The sequence below is a fragment of the Mustela erminea genome, chromosome 13, assembly GCF_009829155.1.
Source record: "Mustela erminea isolate mMusErm1 chromosome 13, mMusErm1.Pri, whole genome shotgun sequence".
NCBI classification, from domain to species: Eukaryota; Metazoa; Chordata; class Mammalia; order Carnivora; family Mustelidae; genus Mustela; species Mustela erminea.
Window position 1 is genome coordinate 25,034,257 of NC_045626.1, and position 24,256 is coordinate 25,058,512.

A 24,256-nucleotide genomic window follows, 5' to 3' on the forward strand; every position below is an offset into this window, starting at 1 on the left:
TATATTACAACGAATCCTTTTACATAATGGCACCAAACTTTGCGACACGGCTTTTTCTCCCCACCCCACCCAAATCCCTTGATTTCGTGCCTCCTTTCTGCCAGAAAAGACGTAGAAGGAAGACTGTGCTGGCTGTCTCCAGGGTCCCAGTGGGCAGCCCGCTGATCCTTCTGTCTGGCTGGTGTGGCTGGTGGCTTCCAGGGGCCGTGCTCAGTGGGGTCACTGGGGAGAGGCTGCCGAGGGTTCACTCGCCTTCTGGGCTAGGGGTGGGGCCACCTGGCTCTCACGCTGCTCCCTACTCTCCTGCTGACCAGCCCTTGGCTTTGGGTCACTGATGAGCCCTCTCTAAGCCTTAGCTTTCTCATCTGTAAAATGGGGATCAAAAATACCCACTTACTTTGTCCAGCCACCTGAGACGTTGTATGGAGGGCTCTGAAGGCCCTGGGAGTAGCGGGGACGACAGACTGTTAGTATTAAGGCACAGCACTGTCTTCCCTCTCAATTTCTTCTTTTCCTGCTCTTTACCTTGGCTCATAAAAGGCTCTTCCCAGTCCCAGGTGCATGTGCACACAACATCCGACCTTATGCACCCCAAATTGTCTTCTCCTCCCTCCTACAGACCCCAGGACATACGGAACGTACCCTCAGGAGGACCGGTAACACCCATCAGCGGAGACAGTGGTGAAATGCAGGATCGAAACGTTTATTATTTGGACGACGTGTTTCATAGCTTTCAGTAACTTAGAAGCTTCTGGAACCAGGACTACATCACCCAGAAAAAGCTCTTCTCCCTCTCTGTGAACCGTTGTTTGGTAGGATTTCCCCACCTTCTCTCCCACCTTCAAACATCTTTCACGCTGAACTCCAAGTTCTTGTTCTACACCTTTGCATGTTTGTAAATTGCATTTTTGGAGAAACTTTGGTTTGACAAATGCCTCGATGGTTTAATTAAAACGTTATCTCCCTCAACCAATCTGTGCACTTCTGGCTGTCCCTGCACGGTTTCATGTGACTCCATCACAGGCAGTGACCAACCTCAGCTCGCCCTCGCCAGGCTCCTTGGCTGGGCTGGCTGCCGTCTCGACCAGGCCAGGGACGCAGGAAGTGGGGGTGGACGCTCTTGTCGCTGCCCCGAGATGCTAAAAGACTGGCAAGTTCTAATCAGAGAGAACCCCTGAGGGGGATCTGTTACCAGGAGGCAGTGTCCCCAGTGTCTTGCTATGGGAGGGATTGTGCAAAACAAGGGACATGTCATCACAGGAAAATAAATCACTGGGCCCCTTTGGGCCTCTTTGATGAAAGGCTGGTTTGACCCACTGGGATTGGACAGCCACTTGCTGCTGACTTTTAGAAGCTTCTGGGCCCAAGTCTCCATCTTTCTAAAATAAGTCTTTGCCAAATGCTCCAGTGAGATTTCTAAGGAAGGGGTAGGTTTGGGGGGTGGGGTGGTTAAATGTGCGGCAAGCCACATCTTTAGAGCAAAGGCTATTTTCTGCAGGACTGGCCAGATCCCGTGCCTTCGGATAGGCCAGAGTTCCCAGCTTGGAGAGGTGGGGGGCACAAGTATCCTCCACCCACGTTTGCTGGACCACTCCTTCTCAGCCTTCCCCAGGCCCCAGACCATGCCCCCGCTCTCCAAGACGGCCAGACTGTGGGAAATCTTCTCATTAGCTCCTTGCCTGGCCAGGAGCTCCTTGGAGGTCTCTGCCAGCACTGGCAGAGGCCAGAGGCGGCTCTGGGAAAGATTTCCTTCGCCGAACACACAAGAGAACATGGATTCAGGGCATTTTTGGTTTTCGGTGTTTATTTTTTAAACCCACTTGTAGTTTGGGTTCAGCTGGAAAGCGGGACAGGGGAGGGAGGGAACGTGGTCGCGTGAGGAGCATTCTGCTGCGGCTTTGGCGGGAAGCCCCAGGCCCCTTCTCCAGGGAGGTAGGTCCTGTCGCCAGGCTCCCAGCTGGCTCAGGCAAGGTGGGCAGCCCTTGTATGCCAGTGTCCCAAGCACGGGAGTGTTGTCTTCCTCGAGATCTGCGTCCTCAAAGGCCCGGGCAGAGGTGCCCGCAGAGCGCCAGCAGCTGAGGCACAGGGCCCTGAAAGTCTGTCGCACGAGGAACGCTGGCCGGGTTCTGATGCCAGATAAGACACTGGAACGTGACGTCTGGGGCGGCCCCCTGGGGCTGCTTCTCGAGGCGGCCCGGCTGGCGGGGTCCCCACCCCTGCAGCTGCCCAGGGCGTGATCAGTGGTACATTTCCCACACCCTCCCCCATCCCTCAGAGAAAATAAAATAAAATAAAAATTAGAATAAATACCAACTCGGCCAACATTTACATTTACACAGATGGACAGGGCGATCCCTAAACCTCGAGGGTTTACAGACGGATTGAGGAAGGACCCACAGACAAAACTGGGTTTGGGGTGCACATTCCCCACGGACGATGGTGGGGCTGCCCACCTTCTCCGGGGGGAGGTTAGGAGCCTTCTTGCGGCTGCGGTCCCAGCCCTCAGGCAAAGCCACGAGGCCGAGCGGAGCAGGACTGTGGTGAGTGGGCTGGCCGCCTAAGAGGAAAGCAAGGACGATCTGGTCTGGACTGGCGGGGGGGGCGGTTTGGGGGACAGACCGAGACAGGATCAACATCAGATGGCCAGACTTCGCCTCTTCACTGCGCCAAGAAAGCCGCGGGGCGAGTGGGGAGAACAACGCGAGCCCTAGAAATGCAATATCCAGTTTTGCCTCCCGTCAAATACATTCAGAGGTCAACTTGGATATGGCCTTCCTCACTCAGCAGACGGTGGGGGGGGGTCTGGCCTGGGGAGGGCCTAGGGTTCTGTGGGGCACCCACTGCTGCTCCCCGGGTCCTGTCTGAGTAGTCTCTCTTGGGAGGCAGCCTCAGAGTCACAGATTTTGCGCTATACTGTTATTTCCTTTAAAAAAAAAAAAATTTTTTTTTTTTAAACGTTTTCCTTCCATGTCCCAAAGAATAGCAGCAACCTGCATTTAGAAAAAAACAGCGTACATTGTTATTTGGATTGGCCGGGAAGCACTTTCAAGCAACGGGATAAACTAGGCAGACCGTATGTCTGGAGCCACTGTGACACGACACGTAATTAAAAATATATTTATATATGTATACATATTTATATCTTACTTCTTCATACTCTGGTCCTAACAGTCAAGGAGGGGTGGCCCTGAGGCAGGACCACCACGGAGGCCATTAGGAGGAAGGGACGTTAGGAGGAAGGGGCATGAGGCTCACGGCGCCCGCCATGCCACAGGTCTGGGCTTCGCAGGGGACATCGGCCCTTGCGTGCTCGCTTTCTGCTCCATGGAAGGGGCAGGAGATCCTGGTCCCTGATCCTCTGGGTCACTCCCTTACTCTGGGGCCCTGCTTTGTTCTCAGCAGATGTGTGAGCGTGCACACACACACACACGCACACACACACACACACAACACATGCACGCCTTGCACACACACCAGGAGAGCCAGGCCCATCATAGCCCAGATGCGGCTCTCTGAGGGTTGCCTGGGAGCAGCTCCGTGCCCGGCTGAGGCCGTCTGCCTCCTCCCGACCACGAGGTCCCTGGTGCCTTCTCTGAGCCCTGGAACCTCAGTCTAGCTCTTCCCTCAGGGCCTCTTGTGGGGCCCCTGGTGTCCCTGGGCCCCAGTCTGGGCTGAAGGTGCTCGCTGAGGAGGAAAGGCAGTGAGGAGAAGTTCGAGGAGGGGAGGACGCCAAGAAGGCCGGGGCTGAGGCTACAGACGAGTTCCAGGTAAACCTGCGTCCCCCACACATGTCCCCAACACACTCTGCCTTGGGAACAGCATAGACTCCCATCCTGGGGCTGGAAGATGGGTTGCAGCTCGGGGGTGGGGGCGAAGGAGTACTAGGGGACCTGCTCCCCACCCCTGCCTCATCCTGCCCACTCTTCCAGAAGCAAAGTCCACCAAGGAAAATCTCCAGCCCTCACCCCCTGGCCAGCCTGAGTGGACCAGGAAACCAAGGCCCTCCAGGGACCCAGGGAGCCCAGAAGCTGCTGGGCTCTGGGGTGGTGTTTTACAGGGGGACTTATCAAAGCCTGGGTTCCAGACCCCAGAGCTGGGGCTGGGCAGATGCCCGTGACGACCCCAAAGCCAGCCTCCGAGAGCCTGACCGCATGCTCCTCCAGTAGAGAAGGGGCTCTCCCTAGGACCTGCCCCTTCTAAGAACCCCCAGTCTTGTTCCCAGCCTGGAAAGATGTGTCCGGAGGTCCCACCTGCTCTCCTCCCTGTTCTGCTCGTGCCTCAGGGAAGGCCCTGTTCCCACCCCCACCCAGCAGCTGCAGTGTCCAGAGCCCTCCTGGACCATAGAGGCCTTGGCTGTAGGGGCCCTCGGCTTCTGGATCCTGCCTGCGATAAGGCTAGGCCAGCGACAACAGCCCATTTAGCTAAGCTCCAATCCAAGTCTGGGGGAGCCGGGCAGCCCCCAACAGCCCCTTTCCCTCCACTAAGCCCGGGACGAGACCCGTGTGCGGCACGGGCAACGTAACTAGCGTTTTTGGTTTTAATTTGCCCCCCTCTGTCTGTGCCCCATTCACCACAAGGCGCCCCCCCACCGCCCCCAAGCCAGGACGGGGTTTAACGCACTCCTGGCGCCCGCGACAGTGTCAGACCTTTGACAGAGCAAGGCTAGAAGAAGAGAATAGAGGTCCGGGAAGCCAAGGGCTGCTGTGCGGAGCACAGGGTTCCAGCGGGACCCCCGCTGGGGCAGAAGTTTCCAATTACCCTAATTGGCTACTGGCAAGCTATCTGTAGGCTAGAATCCTTCCAGAGGGGGCTGGGTTTGATCCTTCCACTGATCAGGGGGGTCCTCGTGCTGCTGACTGTGTGATCACATCTCGAACTCTTTTCATTGAGAGAGAAGACTTCAAAGCAGCTGACTTTGGAAAATAAAACAATAAAACACCAGAGTATGAGTCGACCCGCACACTCCCGCTGCTCCCCTCCCTGGGCCCCACCCCCTGGGCCTGAGGCTTGGGGGCCACCCGGAGGAGGACCTGGAAGTGGGGAGGGTGCGGCGCGAAGGTTAGAGGAGAAGCCTCCGACCCCCAGCCTGACCGTGGCGGACAAAGGCCGTCAATTACAGGCGGCTGGTGGGGACCGTGCCTGCCTTTGTCCTCCGGGACATCTGCTCTACGTCGCCTGCTGCCAGTTGGTGACGGCGGCTGACAGCAGGAACAATGCAAGCCCGTCTCCGACCCACTTTTTCAGCCTTCTGAGGTCCTTTCTGACCCAAGCGGTACCCTGGCGTGCGGCGCTGCCAGGCCCTCGGAGGAGTCACGGAGATGAAACCCCTCGCACAAAGCCCTGCGGGGGGACGCGGCTGGCGGGAGGGGGCGGGGAGGAGCGGGAGTGGGGAGGGGCGACCGGGGCCACCATGAGAAAGAAACATGCTTCCCTTATTGGTGTGAGCTGCCGCATGCGTGGGGCTGGGGGGGCTCGGACGAGGGGCCCTCCTCCTTCCCTGTCTGGCTCCAGCCTGGCCACCGGCTCTGCCTGCTTCCCTCCCCACTTCGTTCTCCCGCCAGGGCCACCCCTGTCCTCCCGCCTGTCCATCTGGCCCTGGGTACCAGGGCCCCAGCTGCCCGCGGGCCGCCCGCCAGGCCCCCTGGCTGTCAGGCTGTCAGTTTCTGGATGGTTCTGTTGTAGTACTGCGTGATGGGGGGCGTCAGAGGGTTCCAGCTGTTGGCATGGAGCTCGATGACCTCCAGAAGCAGCGACCGGGTCAGCATCGACTCTGAGGGGCAGAGCATCTTGTCGCGGGCGCTGGCCAGGAGCTCGGTCATCATCTCAGGCAGCTGCTCCTCCAGCAGCCGGCCTGTGCTCTGCAGCTGCGGGCAGAGGAGTGGGGGTTAGGTCGGGACCAGGGCCCCTGGAATGGCCCCCTGAGCCACCCTGGTTAGGAGGGCTGGGGGCAGGGACAGGAAAAAGCTGGATTGTCTCTGGAAGGTGCAGGCCAGGCATCTGTGCCACAGGGAGGACAGAGATGTAGGAGGGTGGAAGGAGTCAACTGTGAAAGCCCACATTTACCCACCACTCTGCTCCAAGAATAAGAGGGATTAGGTAATTGCCCACTGCCCAGGGCTGAAAAGAGCCCTCACTGGGACCACGCCACTTTTGTCTTTACCCAAGAGCTCTTCTCCTACAGGAAGCCTTCCCTGACCCTTGCCCAGACCCTCAATGGCTGACCTGCTCCCCTCAAAGGCCATCAGGCTGCCCCGTGTTAATTTCCACTTGCAGGGATGTCTCTCTAGAAACGAGCTTAGTCATTATCACCTGCACGTCTCTGCACGGAACCTGAGAGCAGGGATGAGGTCTCCTATTTCTCTCCTGCCCCTAATCCCACCTCCCCACCCCAGCACTGACCTCTGCCCACACTTGTGACACGAAATATGAACGGGGGCAGAAGGCCAGCCAGAGGGCCCGCCCTCAAGAGAGGCCCCCGTGATGCTGAAAAGCCTCTGCGGGGAAGAAGGGGTCCCAGCGGTCTGGATCAGGCAGCCTTGGGCAGCAGCCCCTGCAGGTGTCTCCGAGGTATCTCAGTCTCCATCTCTGCCCAGGCCCACCTCGCCCCACCCATTTTTCAAGGCTCTGCCTTCTTCAAAAAGTTCTCCTCGACCTTCCCGGACCACCTTGATGTCTCTCCTTTGACTCCTCAGGGATGCAGGCTCTGCACCTGTATTTCTTCTCTACCCTGTGTTATCTATCCCCAGCCGGAGTGGAAGCTGAGGATAGGGACTAGGTTCTCTTTTTCCTCTATTGCCCTGTCACCAAGTCCCATGTACAGTACCCAGATGGAGCCCCACAAATGAATGGTGACCATCCCACAGACCTGAGGCTGTTGTCCAGACTCCCAGCCCCTCTGGCCGCTGAGAGCATTGGCAGTGGCCTTGGAGGCCGGGCAGAAGCCACCTCAGAGCTGTGCTCACACAGCCCTGACAGACCCTGGGCGCCCAGGCTGGAAGCAAGCACCTGTTCTCACGGCACTCCGTTCTCAGTGACTGGGCTGGACTCCCAGAGCAAAGTTTGTCGCTGAGGAAGATCCCAGAGGAAGAGTGGTTCAATGCATAGTGGCCACACTTTGGGAGCAGGGGTGGTGACCCCTGAGGGGGTGCTTTGAAGCAGAGGGTGTCAACATGGGGCCTCAGGCCTCAAGCGTCTTCTTCAAGCCCCGCACCACAAAAGCCAGTGGAGATATTTGGGGGTGGGGGTCACCTGGAATCCCGTAAGTCATTTATATGGCGGGCCTAATGCCAGGAAAAGGTGGTCTTGGGGACAAAAGGACAGGGCACAATGTCAGGGCACAGAATCAGGCATCTCTTCCTCTAGCTAGTGGCGGGCTGGTTACCCCATCCACATTTACTCTGCTTTGGGGTTGATAATCCTGCATCCACATCGGCTTGGGAAACCATTCCCCACCAGCCCCCTCTACACACCCCTGCTTGGAACTGGCAGGTACCTCTTGTGACCCTCCACTGCCCACAAATGGAAGGTCTGAGGTCAGAGGTGCTTACCTCCATCGAGCAGCACAGGACGGCGTCTTCCTTCACATCCTGAGACTGCAAGAGCTGTGGAAGAGAGAGGCAGAGAACACTACTGAGGGGGGCGGCCCCTTCCCAGCCCCGATGTGGCCTGGAACAGACATGTCGGAGGGGAGGAGGGGGAGAGAGCCCACGAGGGTCAGAGGGCGGCAGGAACACTGCGATTTCTCTAGTAGGACTTGAGCAGCTGGAGGACCGCGGTGGTGCCCAGGCCAGGTGAGAAGGCCACAATGAGAGGCCACGGCAGAGCAAGGCTGCAGGCAGGTCTGAAGGCGGCAAATATGCTGGGACAGATGGCCATAACGAGAGGTCAGCAAAAATCTTCAGAGCCATACAATTCGTGTAAAGACTTTCAGACGGGTGAAGGGGGCTCAGCCATGGTCTCAGGCGCTCCTGAGCCCTTGCTAGAGGAGGCCTTCCAGAAATCCCAGCGCTCTTCTGCAAAACCACGGCTGTGCTGACTTACCAGAGGCCGGAATTGCTTCCTGACAGAGGCCATGGCCAGGCTGCTCGGTGGCTAAGACTGGCCATGCCCCCGTCCAGGCTCCCCTCTGCCTCATCTCCTTCCCTCTCTCTCTCAACTGAGCTCTAACTCACACATTTTTTGGCCAAGTGGCCTTTGATGTATTCGAAATGTTCTGCAACCATTAGCATTTACCTAACTCCCCAGCACCGCCCCCCACCAAGCCCCTGATCTCTGTCTCTGTGGATTTGTCTCTTATGGATAGATAGTTCACATAAATGCATCATACAGTATGTGGTCCTTGGGGACTGACTTCTTTCATGAACAGAACTTTCTAGAAGATTGCCTGTGTGGTAGCAAGGACCAGTCCGATGTTCCTTTTTATGGCTGGGTAATATTTCACTGTATGGAGAGACCACATTTTGTTGATACATTCATCAATTGACAGACACACAGGCTGTTTCCCCTTTTTTGGCTCTCACAGATAATGCCGCTGTGATCATGCGTGTACAGGTTTTTGCGAGAGCGCCTGTCTTCAGGTCTCAGGGGATCCTCACCTCCGAGTGGAATGGCTGGGTCTCGCTGCACTTTCTGGGGACTAGACAAATTACAGTGGGGCCACTATTTTGCATTTCCCCCCAGCAATGTCGGAGAGTTCTGATTTTTCCATATCTTCACCAATATTTGCTATTTTCTGGTTTTTCATAAAATTCCTTTTTCTTAATTCCCAGTAGGAACCTTCTCAAGGCACAGTTCACAGCTTCAGAGAAGCTCTAATCTTCTTCTCCACAAACTCCGCCAACCCCATCTCCCTCTGGCCCCTTGGCTGACTGGAGAGTCTTCTCGCAAACCCCTATGTATGCGCCCACCGCCATTCCCTGCCACACCGATCCTCACACCCACAGGAGGACCCCGCGTTTGGATTCTCTGCCACGGACGACTTTTCCCTCTGAGGCAACTCCCCATACTCGCCCACCCTTCAAGGCCCACAGCTTTCCTTGAAGGCTCTGGATCTCTCCAGGCCCTGCTGCCCCTTCCTGCTTCTCACTCCCCAGCTTGTCCACCCACTCGGCATTCCACGCGAGGGAAAAGACATTTTCCAGGGGGAACCGACCGCCTCCTGAAGGCTGGCACGGTGCTGTGTTCCAGGGCTAGCTCCTGGCAACAGGAGGGATTCACTTAATGTTCCTCGATACTAATCACGCAGGTTTTTTGGTTGGTTGGTTGGCTGGTTAGTTTTAAAGGCGGGGTAGAGAGTGAGGAGAGCACCAGAGGAAAGCACTTTTAGGGTGAGTGTCCTCATTCCCTGAACAGGAACTGCAATCAGGGGTTTTGCCCCGGGCGTGACGTGCTGGGGACGGTTGCTGCGGCTGCTTGAAATCCGATTCTGTGCGTCCCCTCTTCCCTTCTGTCAGGTTGCGCATGTCCACCCAGCCCGGGGCCCCTCTCAGCAAGAGCCAGACCGTGCACCTGCGGAGGGCTGAAGATTTAGGGGGAGCTTTGCTGCGTGCCCCGTGGGTGTGCGGGGCACGGAGGCCAGGGCAGACAGGGCAGCGGGGGCTGTACCGGCTGGAGGTGCGCTCAGAGCCCAGCCTCCTTCTCTCCCCTCCTTTCCCTTGCCTCTCCCTGTATGTCAGAGCTGGGCCGGCAGCAGACACGCAGCAATCATTTGGGGAAGAAGGAAAAGAGCTAGTCCTTGACCTGCTCCAAGGAGAAGCAGACAGAAAGCAGGGGACAATCCAGGGGAGGAAATGGTGCCACCAACACAAAGTGACAGGTGTTGAGGCCACTGGGGTGCTTGTTCTCCTCACTGACACAGTCCTGACTCCCCGGCTGGTGTAAGCCACCAGCCCCACTCTCCTCCTGGCTTACTTCTTGCTGTCGCATCGCTCGCCCCGTCACATTGTCTACTTGTTCGTCTACTGCTGTCTGTCTTCCCGGGCAGAAGGCAAGCTCCACCCACTTCGAGGAACGTGTCCTACCCACGGACCTGGGCATGCACCACGACAAGGTTTCGCCGCGTGGTCATTACAGTGAATGCAGCAAGGGTCCTGATTAACGAACGACAATACACAGGCTTAGTGAGTGCCCTGCTGCTCCACCGTCCCTCCCCTGCTACACCAGGATCTGCTTCTGGAGTTTTCTTACCTGCCGGAGCTGCAGAACCCCAAGGGGAGCCAGGGGAGGCTTCCACCAAGCCAGTGCCTGGTGGACCTCTCTGGGAGGCCGTAAGGAAGGGATTCCTTCATTTAGAGGGCCCAGGAGGCCAGAGTGAAGACCAGGAACCAGGTTCTGGAGAAAGCTGGGGCAGGTGATTCACCTTGCAGCAGGCCTGTCTAAGGCATGTGGTCTGCACCCAACCCAGCCTGCTCGAGGAGGGGCTGGTGCCCAGACTGGGAGGGACCTGCGGCCATCTAGGCTGGGGTCCACGTGGGGAGTGGGCCTAGCCTTGTTTACTTTGCAGGGTAGACAGGGACTGATCTATTGTAGGAAAACCCTGTAAGTTTGGCTAGAATTTCCTTCTGAATGTAACTTTGTTCCCTAATAGGTTTTCTGTCGCTCCCCAATAAGGGGGGGGGAATCCTTAAAAATCGTAGAAATCACAAGAAAGGGGGGGATCTGGAGGAAGGGGAACTCTTAGAGGCAGAGGACATACTGGCAGCGGGTGGGGGAGGAGAGGCAGAGCTGGCAGCTCGTGGGAAGAACGGGGTCCACTCAGGACGCCTCTACCACATCGGCTGACACAGAGTAGGTGCTCAAGGGGGCTTGTCGTGGTAAGTTGAAATGACTGAGGGACGCCTGGGTGGCTCAGTCGGTTAGGCCGCTGCCTTTGGCTCAGGTCATGATCCTGGGGTCCTGGGATCGAGTCCCACATCGTGCTCCTTGTCCAGCGGGGAACCTGCTTCTCTCTCTGCCTCTGCCTGCCACTCTGCCTGCTTGTGCTCTCTCTATGACAAATAAATAAATAAAATCTTAAAAAAAAAAAAAAAAGAAATGATTGAAATGAACCTGGGATCATGTTCTGTCCTAGATTAGCTCCTTTGGGGCTCTAGGGACAAGGGAGGTAAGCTTATGGGAATACTGGTAGGAGTCAGGACCTGAGAAGTACTAGATGTTCTGGAAGGTGATTGTTTCCCTCTCCAAGTGGACCCCTGAGCTGCTGACAGCACTGCAAAGCCAGCCACGCCCTCGGCCCTGGTGAGCAAGTGCCCCCTTCTTCCCATGCCCTCTAACCCCCAAGGCCTGGCCTGCCCTCTGCTCCCTGGAGGAGCTGGGAACTACAGACTGTGGTCTCTTTCTGTTCCTTCTCTTTCTTCCCCACATCCTTATGACTGGACTACTTCCTTTCCAATCCCTTCTTCTCCTCTGTGTGTCCAAACTCCCCTGGAATTTGGGGTTCCCTCCCTGGAGGCCCTGGCTCCTGGCTAGCAGGGCCGGGGACAGAAACAGGGTGGGGTGCTCTGGAGGGCCAGGGTGGCTCGCCTGGGCATTCAGGCAGAGCTGTGGGCGGGCTCCCAAGCCCAGGCCTCTCCTCCAGCCTTATCTTGCACTGGGTTGTTTGGGAAAGTCCGTGCTAAGCCAACAATCACATCGTGCGATAGGCCCTCTTGCACGGCCTGCTGGGTTTTCTCAGGGAAGCGGGGGAGGACTGGAGTGGGTCATTACACTTTTCCTTCAGAGCTGCTGGGTACAGGGATGCAGAGGGAATCCGCAGGGAGGCCACAGACCACTTCCTTCTCTCCCTGCAAAAGCTGTCCTGGCCTCTTAGGACCAGCATTGGAGAGCAGAGTCTCAGAGCCCTAGAGCGGAAAGGGCTCTGGAGAACGTCCCCCTCAGCCTCCCCGGAAGTCATAACCTGCTGCTATTTGTGCCGTAATAAGAGGCTGACCTCTGCACCCAGGATCCCTGACCAACTCCACAGGCGCTCCCTTCCAAGACCCCTTCCACTGCCCCTCCTAGAGGTTCCCACGCCCCCGGGGTGATCATGGGCTCCCAAAGACTCTGTCCCTCCCTGTCTGTTTGCAGGCAGTGTCCCAAGTGCAGGATCTTTCCACTCTTTTCCATCTTGGCCAGACTTACCTGTCCTGTGTTCTATTTCTTCAGGACTCTGCTTTTTCCCAAGGGACAGCTCAGGTTTGGATAAATAAAATCCCTGCTGGTAGGTGGAGGGGGTTAGCCAGCTATCTTGTTTATATATGCTCCATTTGGAATCTTCTGGAGACAATGCCTTTTTTTTTTTTTTTTTTTTAACTCCAAGACAAGTCTCAAAAAGTAATGGGAACCCGAACGACTACTTGTCTACCCATTTCACAACCGGCAAGAGGTGGAAGCAACTAGTCAGTGGAGAGAGGGAGGCATGAACTACTGTGGTCCAAGCACACCATGGAATGTTCTTCAGTCTTCCACCAGAAGCCGGGGCTGACACCTGCTACCACACGGATGAGCCCTGAGGACACTACTCTGGGTGAAATGAAGCAGTCACAAAAGAACAAATCCTATAAGATACCACTTTTTTTTTTTCTTTTGATTCTACATCTATAGTCAGAATAGTCAAATTCATAGGGACCAAAAGTAGGATGGCGGTTGCCAGGGGCCGCCAGGACAGGGGACTGGGGAGTCAAGGTTTTTATTTTTTTTTTTTTTTAATTTTTTTTAAAGATGTTATTTATTTATTTGTCAGAGAGAGAGAGAGAGAGTGAGCACAGGCAGACAGAGAGGCAGAGGGAGAAGCAGGCTCCCGGCGGAGCAAGGAGCCTGATGTGGGACTCGATCCCAGGATGCTGGGATCATGACCTGAACCGAAGGCAGCCGCTTAACCCACTGAGCCACCCAGGCGCCCAGGGGGTGTCAAGGTTTGATGGGGACAGAGTTTCTGTTTGGGATGACAAAATGTCTTGGAGATGGATGGTGGTGATGGTGACGCATTATGAGTGTCCCGAATGTTGCCGAACTGGCTAGAACGTGGCTAAAACTATCGGTTGTGCGTTCTGTATACTTTTCCACCATAACGAACTTGTTAAAGTTAAGTTGTGGCCGGGGGTGGGCCCTTGTGGGGTGGGCAGGTCCTGCTCTGCCTGGGCAGGACTCTCTCTCCCCACTGCTGCTGTCGCTTGGGAAGACACTAGACATTAGATGCAGGGGGGTGGTGGGGGTGGTGGGGGTGGTGGGGGGGATGGGGAGGGCAGGGTTGCCCCACTTGGGGGTTGCGGGGCCTGGAGTGGGTGGGAAGAGCAGCCCTCTCATCAAAGTCTCTGGCAGAGAGAGGGGTGTGGGCCGGCTGGGGCAGGCAAGCCACCCGCGCCCTCGAACACCGAAATGTGTTTCTTGGATGAGAATCCAAGGCAATTGTGCGAGCCCACACAGTGTTTGTTCGGAAGCTAATGCATTCCTGTCCTATTGTCTCTGCCGGAGACTTGTTGTGGGCACACCCATCATATCCTCCCTGGGGGAGAGGCCAAGGTGCTCGAAGTCAGGCTGGGGGAGGCCAGACAGCAACGAGGGAGACAGGCGGCTTGCTGGGAGCACCCTGGGGTCCCTGGGAGTGGGGGAAGTTCCCCGCCGCATGGGCAGGCTGCCTAAGGCGAGCCAGGATGTAAGCTGGCTGGTTGCTGGGGATGCCACCCCATGGGAAGGGAAAGGGGGTGTGACGGGAGGACCCGTGGGGTGGCCTCCCTTCGTGGGAGGGGAGCGAGCACCATAGATGGTCAGCCAGGGCTTGCCTTTCCCTCGAAGAGTGAGTGCCCGCTTGAGGTGGGCTGGCCCGCCCACCCCGACCCCCTCAGCTCATCGACAGCACACACAGGATTTCTACCCTGTAGTACAAACCCACGAAGACTTATGCAGCCATAGCAAAAGTCCAGATCTGACCCTGTCTGTGGGGGGCCTCTCTGCTTTGCGGGGAGCAGAGGGGGTCTGGGAATGGCAACGGGAGAGCGCCGCAAGGTTTCAGAGAGCAAGCGATGTGCTGGATGTGCCCGTTTTCCCGAGAATAAGTTCACAGAGCTCTGATGGCTTGGCTGGGTCTGGGGAAGGGCCAGGGATGTGGCTGGATGAGTGGAGGACATCACGGAAGGCCAGAGAGAGGAGCCAGGAACGGGGGTGGGGAGGGGAGAGGTCTGCAGGGGCATTGGAGCCACAGTGCTGGCCACAGACGTTGCTGGTGGAGAGAGAGCAGATGGCCGTAACACAGGAAGGGGGTCTGGACCGGTGACTGAGGTGGGGAGCTGCACGTGACCGCCTGCCTCTCAGGAGAAGCCTCGGGTTCGAGTCCCGGCCCCTCCCTTCTGCGCCTCTGCCAGCCCCGGACTGGCACGTACGGCTAGGTCTGGAGGACCGCACGAGAACTGATGCTCTCGATACCGACCCTGACTCATCCCTGAGAGGGTCTATTATGTCTGGGTCTCTTCAGGAAGGCAGGAAGGGAGATAATCTATCCGAAAAAGGCTGTCATCAAAATTGAGCAACGAGCCCAGAGTCAGAAGACCTGCTACTCACTAAGAGTCCCCCTGGGCATGTCACGTCATCTCTCTGCACCTCACTTTCCTCGCCTGAGAATGGGGCCAATACCTGCCTTGAATTGTTTTGAGACTCAACTGAGATCAGTCTGTGAAGGAGCTTTGAGAAGGGCAAAGCTTGATCTAAATGCACGGTGTGATTACTGTTATTAAATCTGTTCCTTTATAAACACATATTTTCCCTGAAGATCTTGGCACACTCTTTACGTGCCATCCCATTTACCCTCGTGACACTGTGGAGACAGGGAGAGGCCACGGCATTGTTATCTCTACTTAACCGAGAAACTGAGGCCCAGTAGTCGAGTGGCTTGCACAAACCGAGCAGCAAGGCTGAGAAGAACTGGAAGGTGTTCAAGAGTCCTGGATCAGCACCCTTTTTCTTGGAGAATGATTTTAATCTCTCTCACATTTGCTACTGCTTATTTTGGTGGCTGGAGCTCATCATTCTTAATTTGGTTGACCAGCGACAAGAATCAACCTGGGCCTTCACAAAACTGAATGGATTTTACATATTTGTTTGCATTAGCCATCATCAAACCATTCATCCACACATCTGTCCACTGTACCTGTCCGCACACCCATTTACTTGCCCACCAACTCATTAGTGCATCTGTTCACCCAACTTTGCAATCATCCATCTACCAACACATCCATTTATCCATCCATCCATTTTTCTACCTATGCACACATGGATCCAACCTTCCATCTACCACCCATTCTTGCATCCTTCTATCTACCCACCCACCTACCTAGCCATCCGTCCATCCATCCATCCATCCATCCATCCAACCATCCATCCATCCATCCATCCATCCATCCATCCATCTGTCCATCCATCCATCCATCCATCCAACCATCCATCTATCCATCCATCCATGATTCTATCTAGACATCCTTTCAACAACAATCATGAAACACCTACTATGTGTTAAACATTATATAATTACAGGGATAACAAGAAGAATAAGACCCCCTGCCCCCAAGTAGAGGAAAATCAAAAGATTGTGCTAGGTATATGGGGTTGAAGCAGGGGATGGAATGATGATGGAGAACCTGCCAGGCATATGGTATAAGAAGCAGCATATGGCATACGCACAAAAGCAAAAAAAGAAAAAAAGAAAAAAAAGTCTGAACTAGCAGAGTGCACTGGTGAATAACAAGTATTTCAAGATGCTAACATATATAGTGCTGGGGGTGAGGTGGGGAGAGAACATGATGACAAAGAAGGCAAGGGCCACAACCTGAAGGGCTCTGGCTGCCATGATACTGTGTTTTGATTTTATCCTAAAGGATGGGAAAGCCACCGGGAGATTTTTAAACTGGAGAGTGCATTTTGGAAGGATCCCTTTTAGCATAGTGTGGTGAACAGACCAGAGCTGGTAGAGTGGTGGGGGGCTGTGAGTGAGCGGACAGTGAGGAGGTTGACGTGAAAAACTGCACTGCCTTCAGCCAAGGCGGGAGAAAGGGGAGGACATATGTTTAGGAGGCAGAAGAGAAGGTGAGGAGAAGGATAATGTAGAAGCTGGATAATCCCCAGGTTTGGGGTTTGCCCAACTAGATGAATGGGGGTGCCATCAATGATCATAGGAAGGCATGAGGAGTTGGTTTGGGGGGATGTGAAAGAGTTCAGCATCAGAAATAACGAGTTCATAGTTCTGGGGATGATCGGGGAAGATGACTCATGGGAGACTGGCGATCCATGATCATCAGTGCCAGGTCAAGGCCATAGGTGTTAGTGGGATGAGCTGGGGGAAGACCAAGATGAGAAGAGAGTAAGAGCTCCAAACCTGGAAAGGGTGGGGAAGGAGGAGGAGCTCCCAAAGGAGAACAAGGACAGTCAGAGAGCTAAGAGGAATGGGAGGAAGTGATGCCATGGAAGTCAAGAAAGCTCTAAGAAGTACAAGGTCAGCAGTGTCAAATGCTTAAGAGAGGCCAAGTAAGATGAACAATGACCAGGGCCCCCTGGATCTGGTGATTAGGGCGACCTTTGCCATGATGACTTCAGAGCAGGGGCAGGGACAGGGACAGACGGAAGGCTGGATCATGTAGGATTGGAGAGGGAGGCCGGAAGTAGAGACAACAAGAGTACACCCTTTCTTTCTTTTTCTTTTCTTCCTCTCTCTCCCCATTTCTTCCCTCCCTCCCTCCCTTTCTTTCTCCCTCCTTCCTCCCCCTCTCTCTTTTCTCTTTTTGAACTTGCCTACATAAGAGAAAAAGGGCAGGATCCCCTGCCAGGGTCAAGGGAGTGGTTGTTGCGGTGGGAGAGGCAGGTGGAATGCAGGAGAGGGGCTCACTGGAGGCGAGGAGGACCCAAGCGCAGAGCGTCGCCTTCAGTAAGGGAAGTGATATGGCTCCATATCCTCTGAAATGGACAGGAGGGGCAAGGCTGGCTGTAGACAGAGGCGCACGTACGTGTGGATGCTCCCGTGGCCCGGCCTGTCAGGACAACTACGAAATCAGTGCCATTCTACGTTCCCCACTTATTATCAGCGCTCTGATGGCTGCGTTTCAGCCATCCCCAGGAGAGGGGGATTTGCCCCAAATATCACTCTTCCACTAGCCTAATGAGGAGCCCTGGTATGGTGCCTATGATCAGATGTCAAGGAAATTCATGGTTCTGACCTGGACTTGAGTCCAAGCTTGCGCCCTGCGGTCTGGCTGTCAGCCCTCCTCACTAAGGCGGACAGGCACCCGGACTGCGGAGCAGGCGCCCTGGAGGGAATAATTAGCCTCCTTCCTGCAGAGCTTGCAAACCGCCTAGTACAAAGTAGCCACAGCAAATGTCACATGGGGGAAAACTCCATCCCACAACTGGCCCCAGGGGGTGGAAACGTAATCTGGGGCTCAGAGCAGACACTGAATCCTGCAGACACTGGAGCCAGAGGATGGGGCCACGGCTCCAGTGGCTCCTCTTGGGAGCCAAACCCTGGCCAATGGCCCACTCAGGACGCGAGTTCTGCTCACAGAGTCCCTGCAGCCTGTAAGTTCCCAGGACCCTGGGTCGGGGTTCGAAACCACAGGGACATTGGCCATGGCTGCTGTCAACAACACCCAGCTTCTACTTTAGTGCCCCCTCTTTTCCCTTCTAGAAGACTTGCCTGTCCTCTCTGTGGCTCCTTTTGTGTTCACTTCCCGGACATCCATCTCTCCTAAAGGATGACTGGAAAATGCCTGAGGCAGCTCTGAGGTTTTACCTTTCCAGAAGGGGGGTCTCCTGAGGACCGACCAATGCCTTCTGGGGCTTCAGTCATCACCTGGCTTACCTTTTTGAAATGTCTGCTCTCAAGGCAAAGCCCTGCACTGTGTGTACACTTTAAGATCCGTTTTATCCTTTTACTAGTTTATCTGAGTTAGCGATCTTCACTTATAGCTCCAGAAACTGAGGCACGGTGAGTGGGGTGACTTCCCAAGAGCCCACAGGTAATGGAAAACCAGGATTTGAAGCCAGGTCTCACCCACAGTCAAATGACATAACCACAGTCCCACCAGTAAGGCCCACACAAATGAGTCTGGTGGGGTGCAGTCAGCAAAAAGTGGGGTGTGTCTCAGATGGTTCTGGATTTCACTTGCCATCCCAAAGTAACTAGTAAGTGTCCCTTTTGCTCCCAAAAGGGCCCTGATGTGGATGGTACGTTATACAGTCACCTAGACAAGGGAAGGGGGGGCATCCCCCAGATTACCGGCTGACCTCCAGCCTCTTCCGCTTCCCCCCTTGTGCTCAGCACCCCTATTTATCAAGTGAGCGAGGGAGTGCTCCTGCCCGGCTCTGAGGGGTTCAGCCGGCAGGGTGGGCAGAAGGACTCTGACGGTGACAAATGGTCCTGCTCCCAGCAAGGTGGCTGTCATTGCGGGGGACACCTGCTGTGGGGCCTCACCTGAGCCTGCCAGCACTAACTGCTCCCCAAGGACAGAGCTGGGAACAAGACGGAGTTGTGACAATGGACGCCCTGTCCGCTGCTCTCTGCTGGAGCATGGGGGCCCTGGGGAGAGCCGTTGGAGGACAGGCAGATGGAAAAGCAGTTATTCTGGAAGCTTCCCCAGGGGAACTTGGCCAAGAATGCCTGGCCTGGAGGCACTGGGTGTCAGGTGGCACCTGGGACCTTCACCCCCTCCACGGTACCCTACCCCTCTGAAAGAATGGCTGCGTTTTGTGTCTGACTCAGCACAAACGTCTCCCAGAGACAGGAGGAGGGGTTTGGGCTGGCCCCGGGGGGCCAGGTCTGGGGCTCAGGGGCCGTGGGCTGCTGCTCTTCTTGCAGCCCCTTCTCTGAATTCACAGATCTCTCCTGGTGCCCACCAGGCTGGGACCCCCGGCAGGCACAAGGAGAGGGCCATTGGCTCTGAGTTTCACCTCCCCTTGGCCCCTTGGCTCCAGCGGCCCCCCCCCCCCCCACCGCAACCTCCACCCACCTGAGGCCTGGACTTGACCTTGGTGGCTTGTTGGAGGCGGGGGTGGGTGTGATAAGCGTCTTGGTGGAGGGGACTAGCAGCCTGCAAAGGCATTTTCCGCTCTCTAAAGTAAACAATCAAACAGGAAATTAATCGAGAAACCCACATCAACGGAAGGTTCAGGTTGTGATTTTCACAGTCCCAGAGCCAGGAAATTCAAAGTTAGAGTTCCCATAGCAACTTGCTGGTAGAATCAGCTGCCAGCATGCTGGGCTGGAATGAGACCCTGAGGGGTCAACTAGGCCAGCCCCCTGCCTCTAGGAAGCATAGCCCAACGTCAAGTCTGAAAGTCCCGGGGTCCGCTGCTCTTCTGAGTGGACCAGCAGGCCTGGGAAGGAGTTAGGAGTTGCAAAGCCAGGCTCTCTCTCTTAGTCCTCACAGCAGCGAGCCTTTTAAATAAACCAGGCGACCAGTGGCTAGCTCAGGGCTCAGTTTTCTCTATTCCCATATCCCGACCGTCATTCCCGTATTCTAGGAAATGAGAACGTACTCAGGCCTGCCAGACACTCAAGGGAGGGCCCGTGCCATGCACGCGGACTCTTACTCATGCTTCCCATTCCGTATTCTCGTCTGTCCTGTCACGGCCCCCCACCTTCTCCCAACCGCCTCAGAACCTTGTCCTTGCCCTTGCCTTCTACCACCCCCTCCCCCCACTGTTTTCCCTCCAAGAAACATCTCAATTGATGGACGGTTCCAAGAGCTCTCAGAGCGGCCACCAAGGTGGCTCTGTTTAGTGGTTGTTGGTATTCATCTGCACCACCCCCCCTTTCTGGATCAAATCTATACTATTTTAACATCAGGGCAATGCCCATGGACTGCTTCCCGGACCGACAACCAGGTAGCTTACATCGGCACGGGAGGCCAGTCCTCCCCCTTCAAGTATGTGGGGGGTTGTGTGTCTTGGGTGGGGTTTTCTTTTGTGTGTGACTCCCGAGGAGTCCCCGCCTGGCAGGAAAGGAGATAAGGGCGTTGGAGCTCAACCGAGAAGGAAACAGTCTGGAATCCTTCCCCAAGAGTCACCCTGCCTTCCCACCCGAGATGGCTACCAGTGGCCTTCTCCATGTGGCTGCGTGGCCCGGGCCTGGTACCCTCGTGATGAGGCTAGCCGAGGCAGGCACAGGCGCTCCCCGGGCACCAGGCCTGCGGCAGAGGGTGCCTGGCCCGCCCGCCCGCCTGGCCCTGGAGCCAGTGCTGTGAACTGAGCAAAGCAGTGGAAAGAGAGAAGTGGCGCCTGCTGGAAAGCAGACAGAGCGCCTCCTTGATTTCCTGACAGGCCTAGCCGCATGCCAGGGGCTGATGGGCCAGCTCCGAGTGCCCGGCCTTGCTTGCGAAACAATCCCTTCCTCCTCTGGGTCAGCTTTCCCGGTGGTCGAGCCACTGTGCAGTGGCCCGAGGCCCTGAGTGAGGCCTCCCCTCACCCCTGCCTTCTTCCAAGTCTCAGCACCGAAGCCGGTGGGCAGGCCGGGGAAGACGGGACCCCCTCCTGGCAGTGCAAGCTCTTGCCTTCCCTGAAGCCAGCTCAAGACAGGCAATGAGGAAGAAGAGGTGGTGGGAGGTCACGGGATTCTCTGCTGGTTTCTGCAGCCCCAGGGGGACTCTGGCGGAGGGAGCCCTGTCACAGAGGGCGACCCTCCAGCTTCAGAGGAGAGGTGTCCGTGTGCAGAATGCAGAGGCTGCTGCAGCTCTCCACCCCTCACCCCCACAACTCCCTGCCCTCCCCACTGTTCTCTGTAGCACGAGGTTCTCTGAAGGGCCTTGCCAGCGGCCCACCCTCCCTTGAGCCTTGGGAGAAACTCACGGTATGCTGAGTCAACCAGGGGTCCCATCTACCCATCTCAGACCGTACAGGGTATGTGAGTGGGGGAGGGCACAGGTAACCAGCCAGGGGGCTCAAGGAGCTGGAGAAGGGCCACACTGGCCCTCTCTGCTACCAAGCGTGGAAATTCTGAAGAAACTTTTGCTGAACACATGTCCTCTTCAGTGTGATAATCTTGGCGTGTGGTATTTAAGAAGACATGCCCGCTGGAGCCTGGTTACCAGACAGAGGTGCCAGTCCTCCGGCGTGGGGGTGGAGGGCGGAGTCTGAGGCCACACCGCAGGGCCTGGGCTGGAGGTCTGTCCTCGGGTGAGGAAGCGTAGCTGGTTCTGCGGTGGGTTTGGGTGCAAGGCGGTAACCAAGCACCAACTGGGCAGGGACAGCTGGGCCTGGGACAAGCTTAAGCAGAGAATAATAGGGCTGTGCGAAAGGCATAATTAGCATTTGTACTCAGAGAGGCAGCCACCCCGTAGAGGGACAGACAGGCCCGGGCTGAGAAAAGGGCCTGGGGCTGCCTGGGGACGGCAGAAAGGATTCGCTAAGGACTCTCTGCCAAGTCTAAGGCTGGAGATAAGAGTATTTAATTGGCACCTGGAAGTTTGTTTGGCTTTGGAGCCTTACCCTTAGCAGAATATAAACTGTAATAATGGGGCAACTCTTTCTAAGTTGAGATGACCTTTTCGGAGGAGTGCGCATGCACATCAGTATTTTACAATCTGTGTGCACTTAACCGGTTCACCTGAGGGGGCTGGAATGGGGTAAAGGGCTTATCGGAGGCTCAGACACTCCGCCCAGGCCATGCCCACCCCTGTGGCCCTGCCCCCCTCTCCTCGCCTTCACAGACCTCTAGGCCAGCCAACGCCATCTGTTCACAGGCCTGTGAACGCGTCTTGTTCTTATGTGCGGGGACGGTGAGGAGCAAACCCCACCTTGGCTCCACTTACTGGACCCCTGGAGACTGATCACAAGATCTGCCTCCTCCAAGCATTCCCTGACCTCCTCCTCTAACCTCCACAACCGGAAGCGTTGCTGCTCGTAGCCTCGGGGCAACTATTGGTTCTCGCTAGTTCTAGGTCTAGTCTAGGGTCTACCAAGACTAGCTTTTCCTCACACAGGACCTTGTGGCCAGCAGCCCTACAGATTGGATTCAAAGGAAAGCATGTGCTGGTTGGAGCCAAGCCACTCGGAAGGGCCCCCCTGTTCCCTGGCATGGAGCCCGCCCAGCAGCATGGGCCCAGAGCACGGCAGGTCCTGCCCCTCCGCCAGGGAGTCTGAAGGGACAAGTGTTTCATTCACCCACTCATTCCTTCGTCAGGAGGCACGAGTCCTACCCTCATGGGTCTACTGGTAGAGCAGGGAAGACAGATGTCACACCAGCAGATCAGTGATGGGAACCAAGGTTGTAAGGCGAGGCTGCCTGTGTTCTAATCACCCCCGGCCCCAAGGCTGCACAGTTAACTTCTCTGTGCCTCAGTTTCCTCCTCTGGAAAGTGGGGGTAGGGTTAAATGAGATCATCTGGGACTCGTATTAGAATAGTACCTTGCACACAGCGCACGTGCTCCATCCCTGGCCTTACCAAGTGGGAGGCATGGGACCGGAGATGCTGGGGTTCATGAGAACGGAGGTGCTGGGGGGTGGGGTGGGTGGGTGGTGGGAAGGACTGTCCTCCCCTGAGTGGGGAGAGGAGCTCAGCGAAGTCCTGGGGAGATAGCTCTGAGCAGACTCTTTAAGGTCAAGCTAGGGAAAGAGTGCGGTCAGGAGAAGGAGCAGAAAGAACATTCCAGGCAATGAGAAAGGTCACCCTCAAGAATCCTGCGAGCATGGAGGAGTACGGAGAGAGGAGGGGAGCCCTGTTGGAAGGCCGGTGGGCTCATTCAGGTGAAAGAGGACCTTGGCCTACACGAGCTGTGGACAGGCAGAAACGTGGTGGCCAGAGCTGGGGACCAGGGAAGAGCTGCTGCCCACAGACCCTGCGGATTCATGGGGTGGAGGGCGGTGCTGAGAGTCAAGGATGGCTTCAGGCTTTTTGTTGTCACAGGCTGCAGGATGGTGGCACCCTCTGGGAGGAGACGGGTTCCGTTAGGATGCTCTGAGTTTGAGGGGTGTCTGGGGAGGCCGGGGGGAAGCGTCAGGGGGATGTATTCAGGCCTGGAGATGTAGATCTGGTTGGTGCAGGTCAAGCTGGGGGGCTGTGGCTGCCCTGGGAAGCTGTGACCGACACAGGCTTTGGGACCTGCACCGGAGACCCCGTTTCCTGGCTTACCACCAGCTGTATGGTCACCTGTCCTTTGGTAAATCAACTTCTCCAGGCCTCTGGATAAAAGGACACCAAATGAAGTTTTAGAGAGGGCCTTAAAGGTGAACACGGTCCCAGAGCAAAGGCTCCTGCATTAAACTTTGAGAAAAACATACACCTGACATGTAAAAATTACACGGAATTCAACTTTTGGCGTCGATCAATAGAGCTCTGTGAGAACACAGTCACCTAATTAGCTTCCATGTCACCAGCCGCTGCCGGTGGCGCTGAGGACCAAGCCGGCCTCTGAACTCGGCAATGAGGGGATTTCAACGCAGACCGCACTGCTGGCCTGAGGGGGCAGAAACAATCCAGAGAGACACACTTGCGGAGACCGTTTCTTCTGAAACCTCTGGCTCCACAGGGCAGAGGGAAATGGGGCAGTTCCCGGAGGGGAGTGTGGGGTCAGGGGAAGGTTTTTCCCTCCTCAGGAGGGTTTGGTGGTTTGCTGAGAAGAAACCACCAGAGATCGGGAAGCATGGGCCGTGGGGAAGCGAAGGAGCCGGTCGGAGGGCAGCCGGCGGGAAGGGCGGGGATGGGACAGGCAGCCCTCTGCGAGCAGCGGTGGCCTAAGCCAGAGCCACTGCCTTCATGGACAGGACAGGCCACCCCAAACAGGCCAGACCATGGCAGGTCCATCGCGGCTGTGAAGAGGCCGGAGGCAGCCCATGGAGCCTTGTGAGAGAATTAAAGAAAGCAAAACTTATGTTACGTCCATTCAGATGAGCAGTTCGGGACCAAAAGAAAGGTACTTAAATCTGGCCTTTGGGTGATTTTAACACCCGACTCTCCTATTTGTGTTTACACATAAAGTACTCTTTCTTCAAGCGATGTGCTAATGTTAGTCCAACGTGATACAGAAAGATCCCCGAGGGGGGTGATTTTATATTGTATTTCTACTTTCCTCGGTGGAACCTTTTTGGGAGAAAACGTTCCACGTATCACACGGGCAGAAAGGTGCACACATCCTAAGTCTGCCGTTTGGGTGAATTTTTGCACGGGGTACACTCGCGCTACCAGAGGCCTGACCGAGAGCTGGAACCTTGGAGAACCCCCCAGGCTTCTTGTGCTCCTTCCTCTCACTAGCCCTCCCCTAGGGTTGCCACAGTCCTGCTTAGCACCACCTGCTTAGTTCAGTGTTA

General features: G+C 56.0%; 1 protein-coding gene across 5 annotated transcripts in view; it reads right to left on the reverse strand.

Annotated features, from left to right (window-relative positions):
- Positions 1-5,290: 5,290 nt before the first annotated feature.
- CTIF (cap binding complex dependent translation initiation factor) overlaps positions 5,291-24,256 on the reverse strand; it is a 281,960-nt gene continuing 262,994 nt past the window's right edge. For all 5 annotated transcript variants that reach the window (XM_032311400.1, XM_032311401.1, XM_032311399.1 and 2 more), the window contains 2 exons: positions 7,548-7,601; positions 5,291-5,864 (listed from right to left, as the gene is read on the reverse strand). In XM_032311400.1, the coding sequence (XP_032167291.1) occupies positions 5,649-5,864; positions 7,548-7,601 (270 nt within the window). In that variant the 3' untranslated portion in view covers positions 5,291-5,648. The remainder of the gene's footprint in view (positions 5,865-7,547; positions 7,602-24,256) is intronic.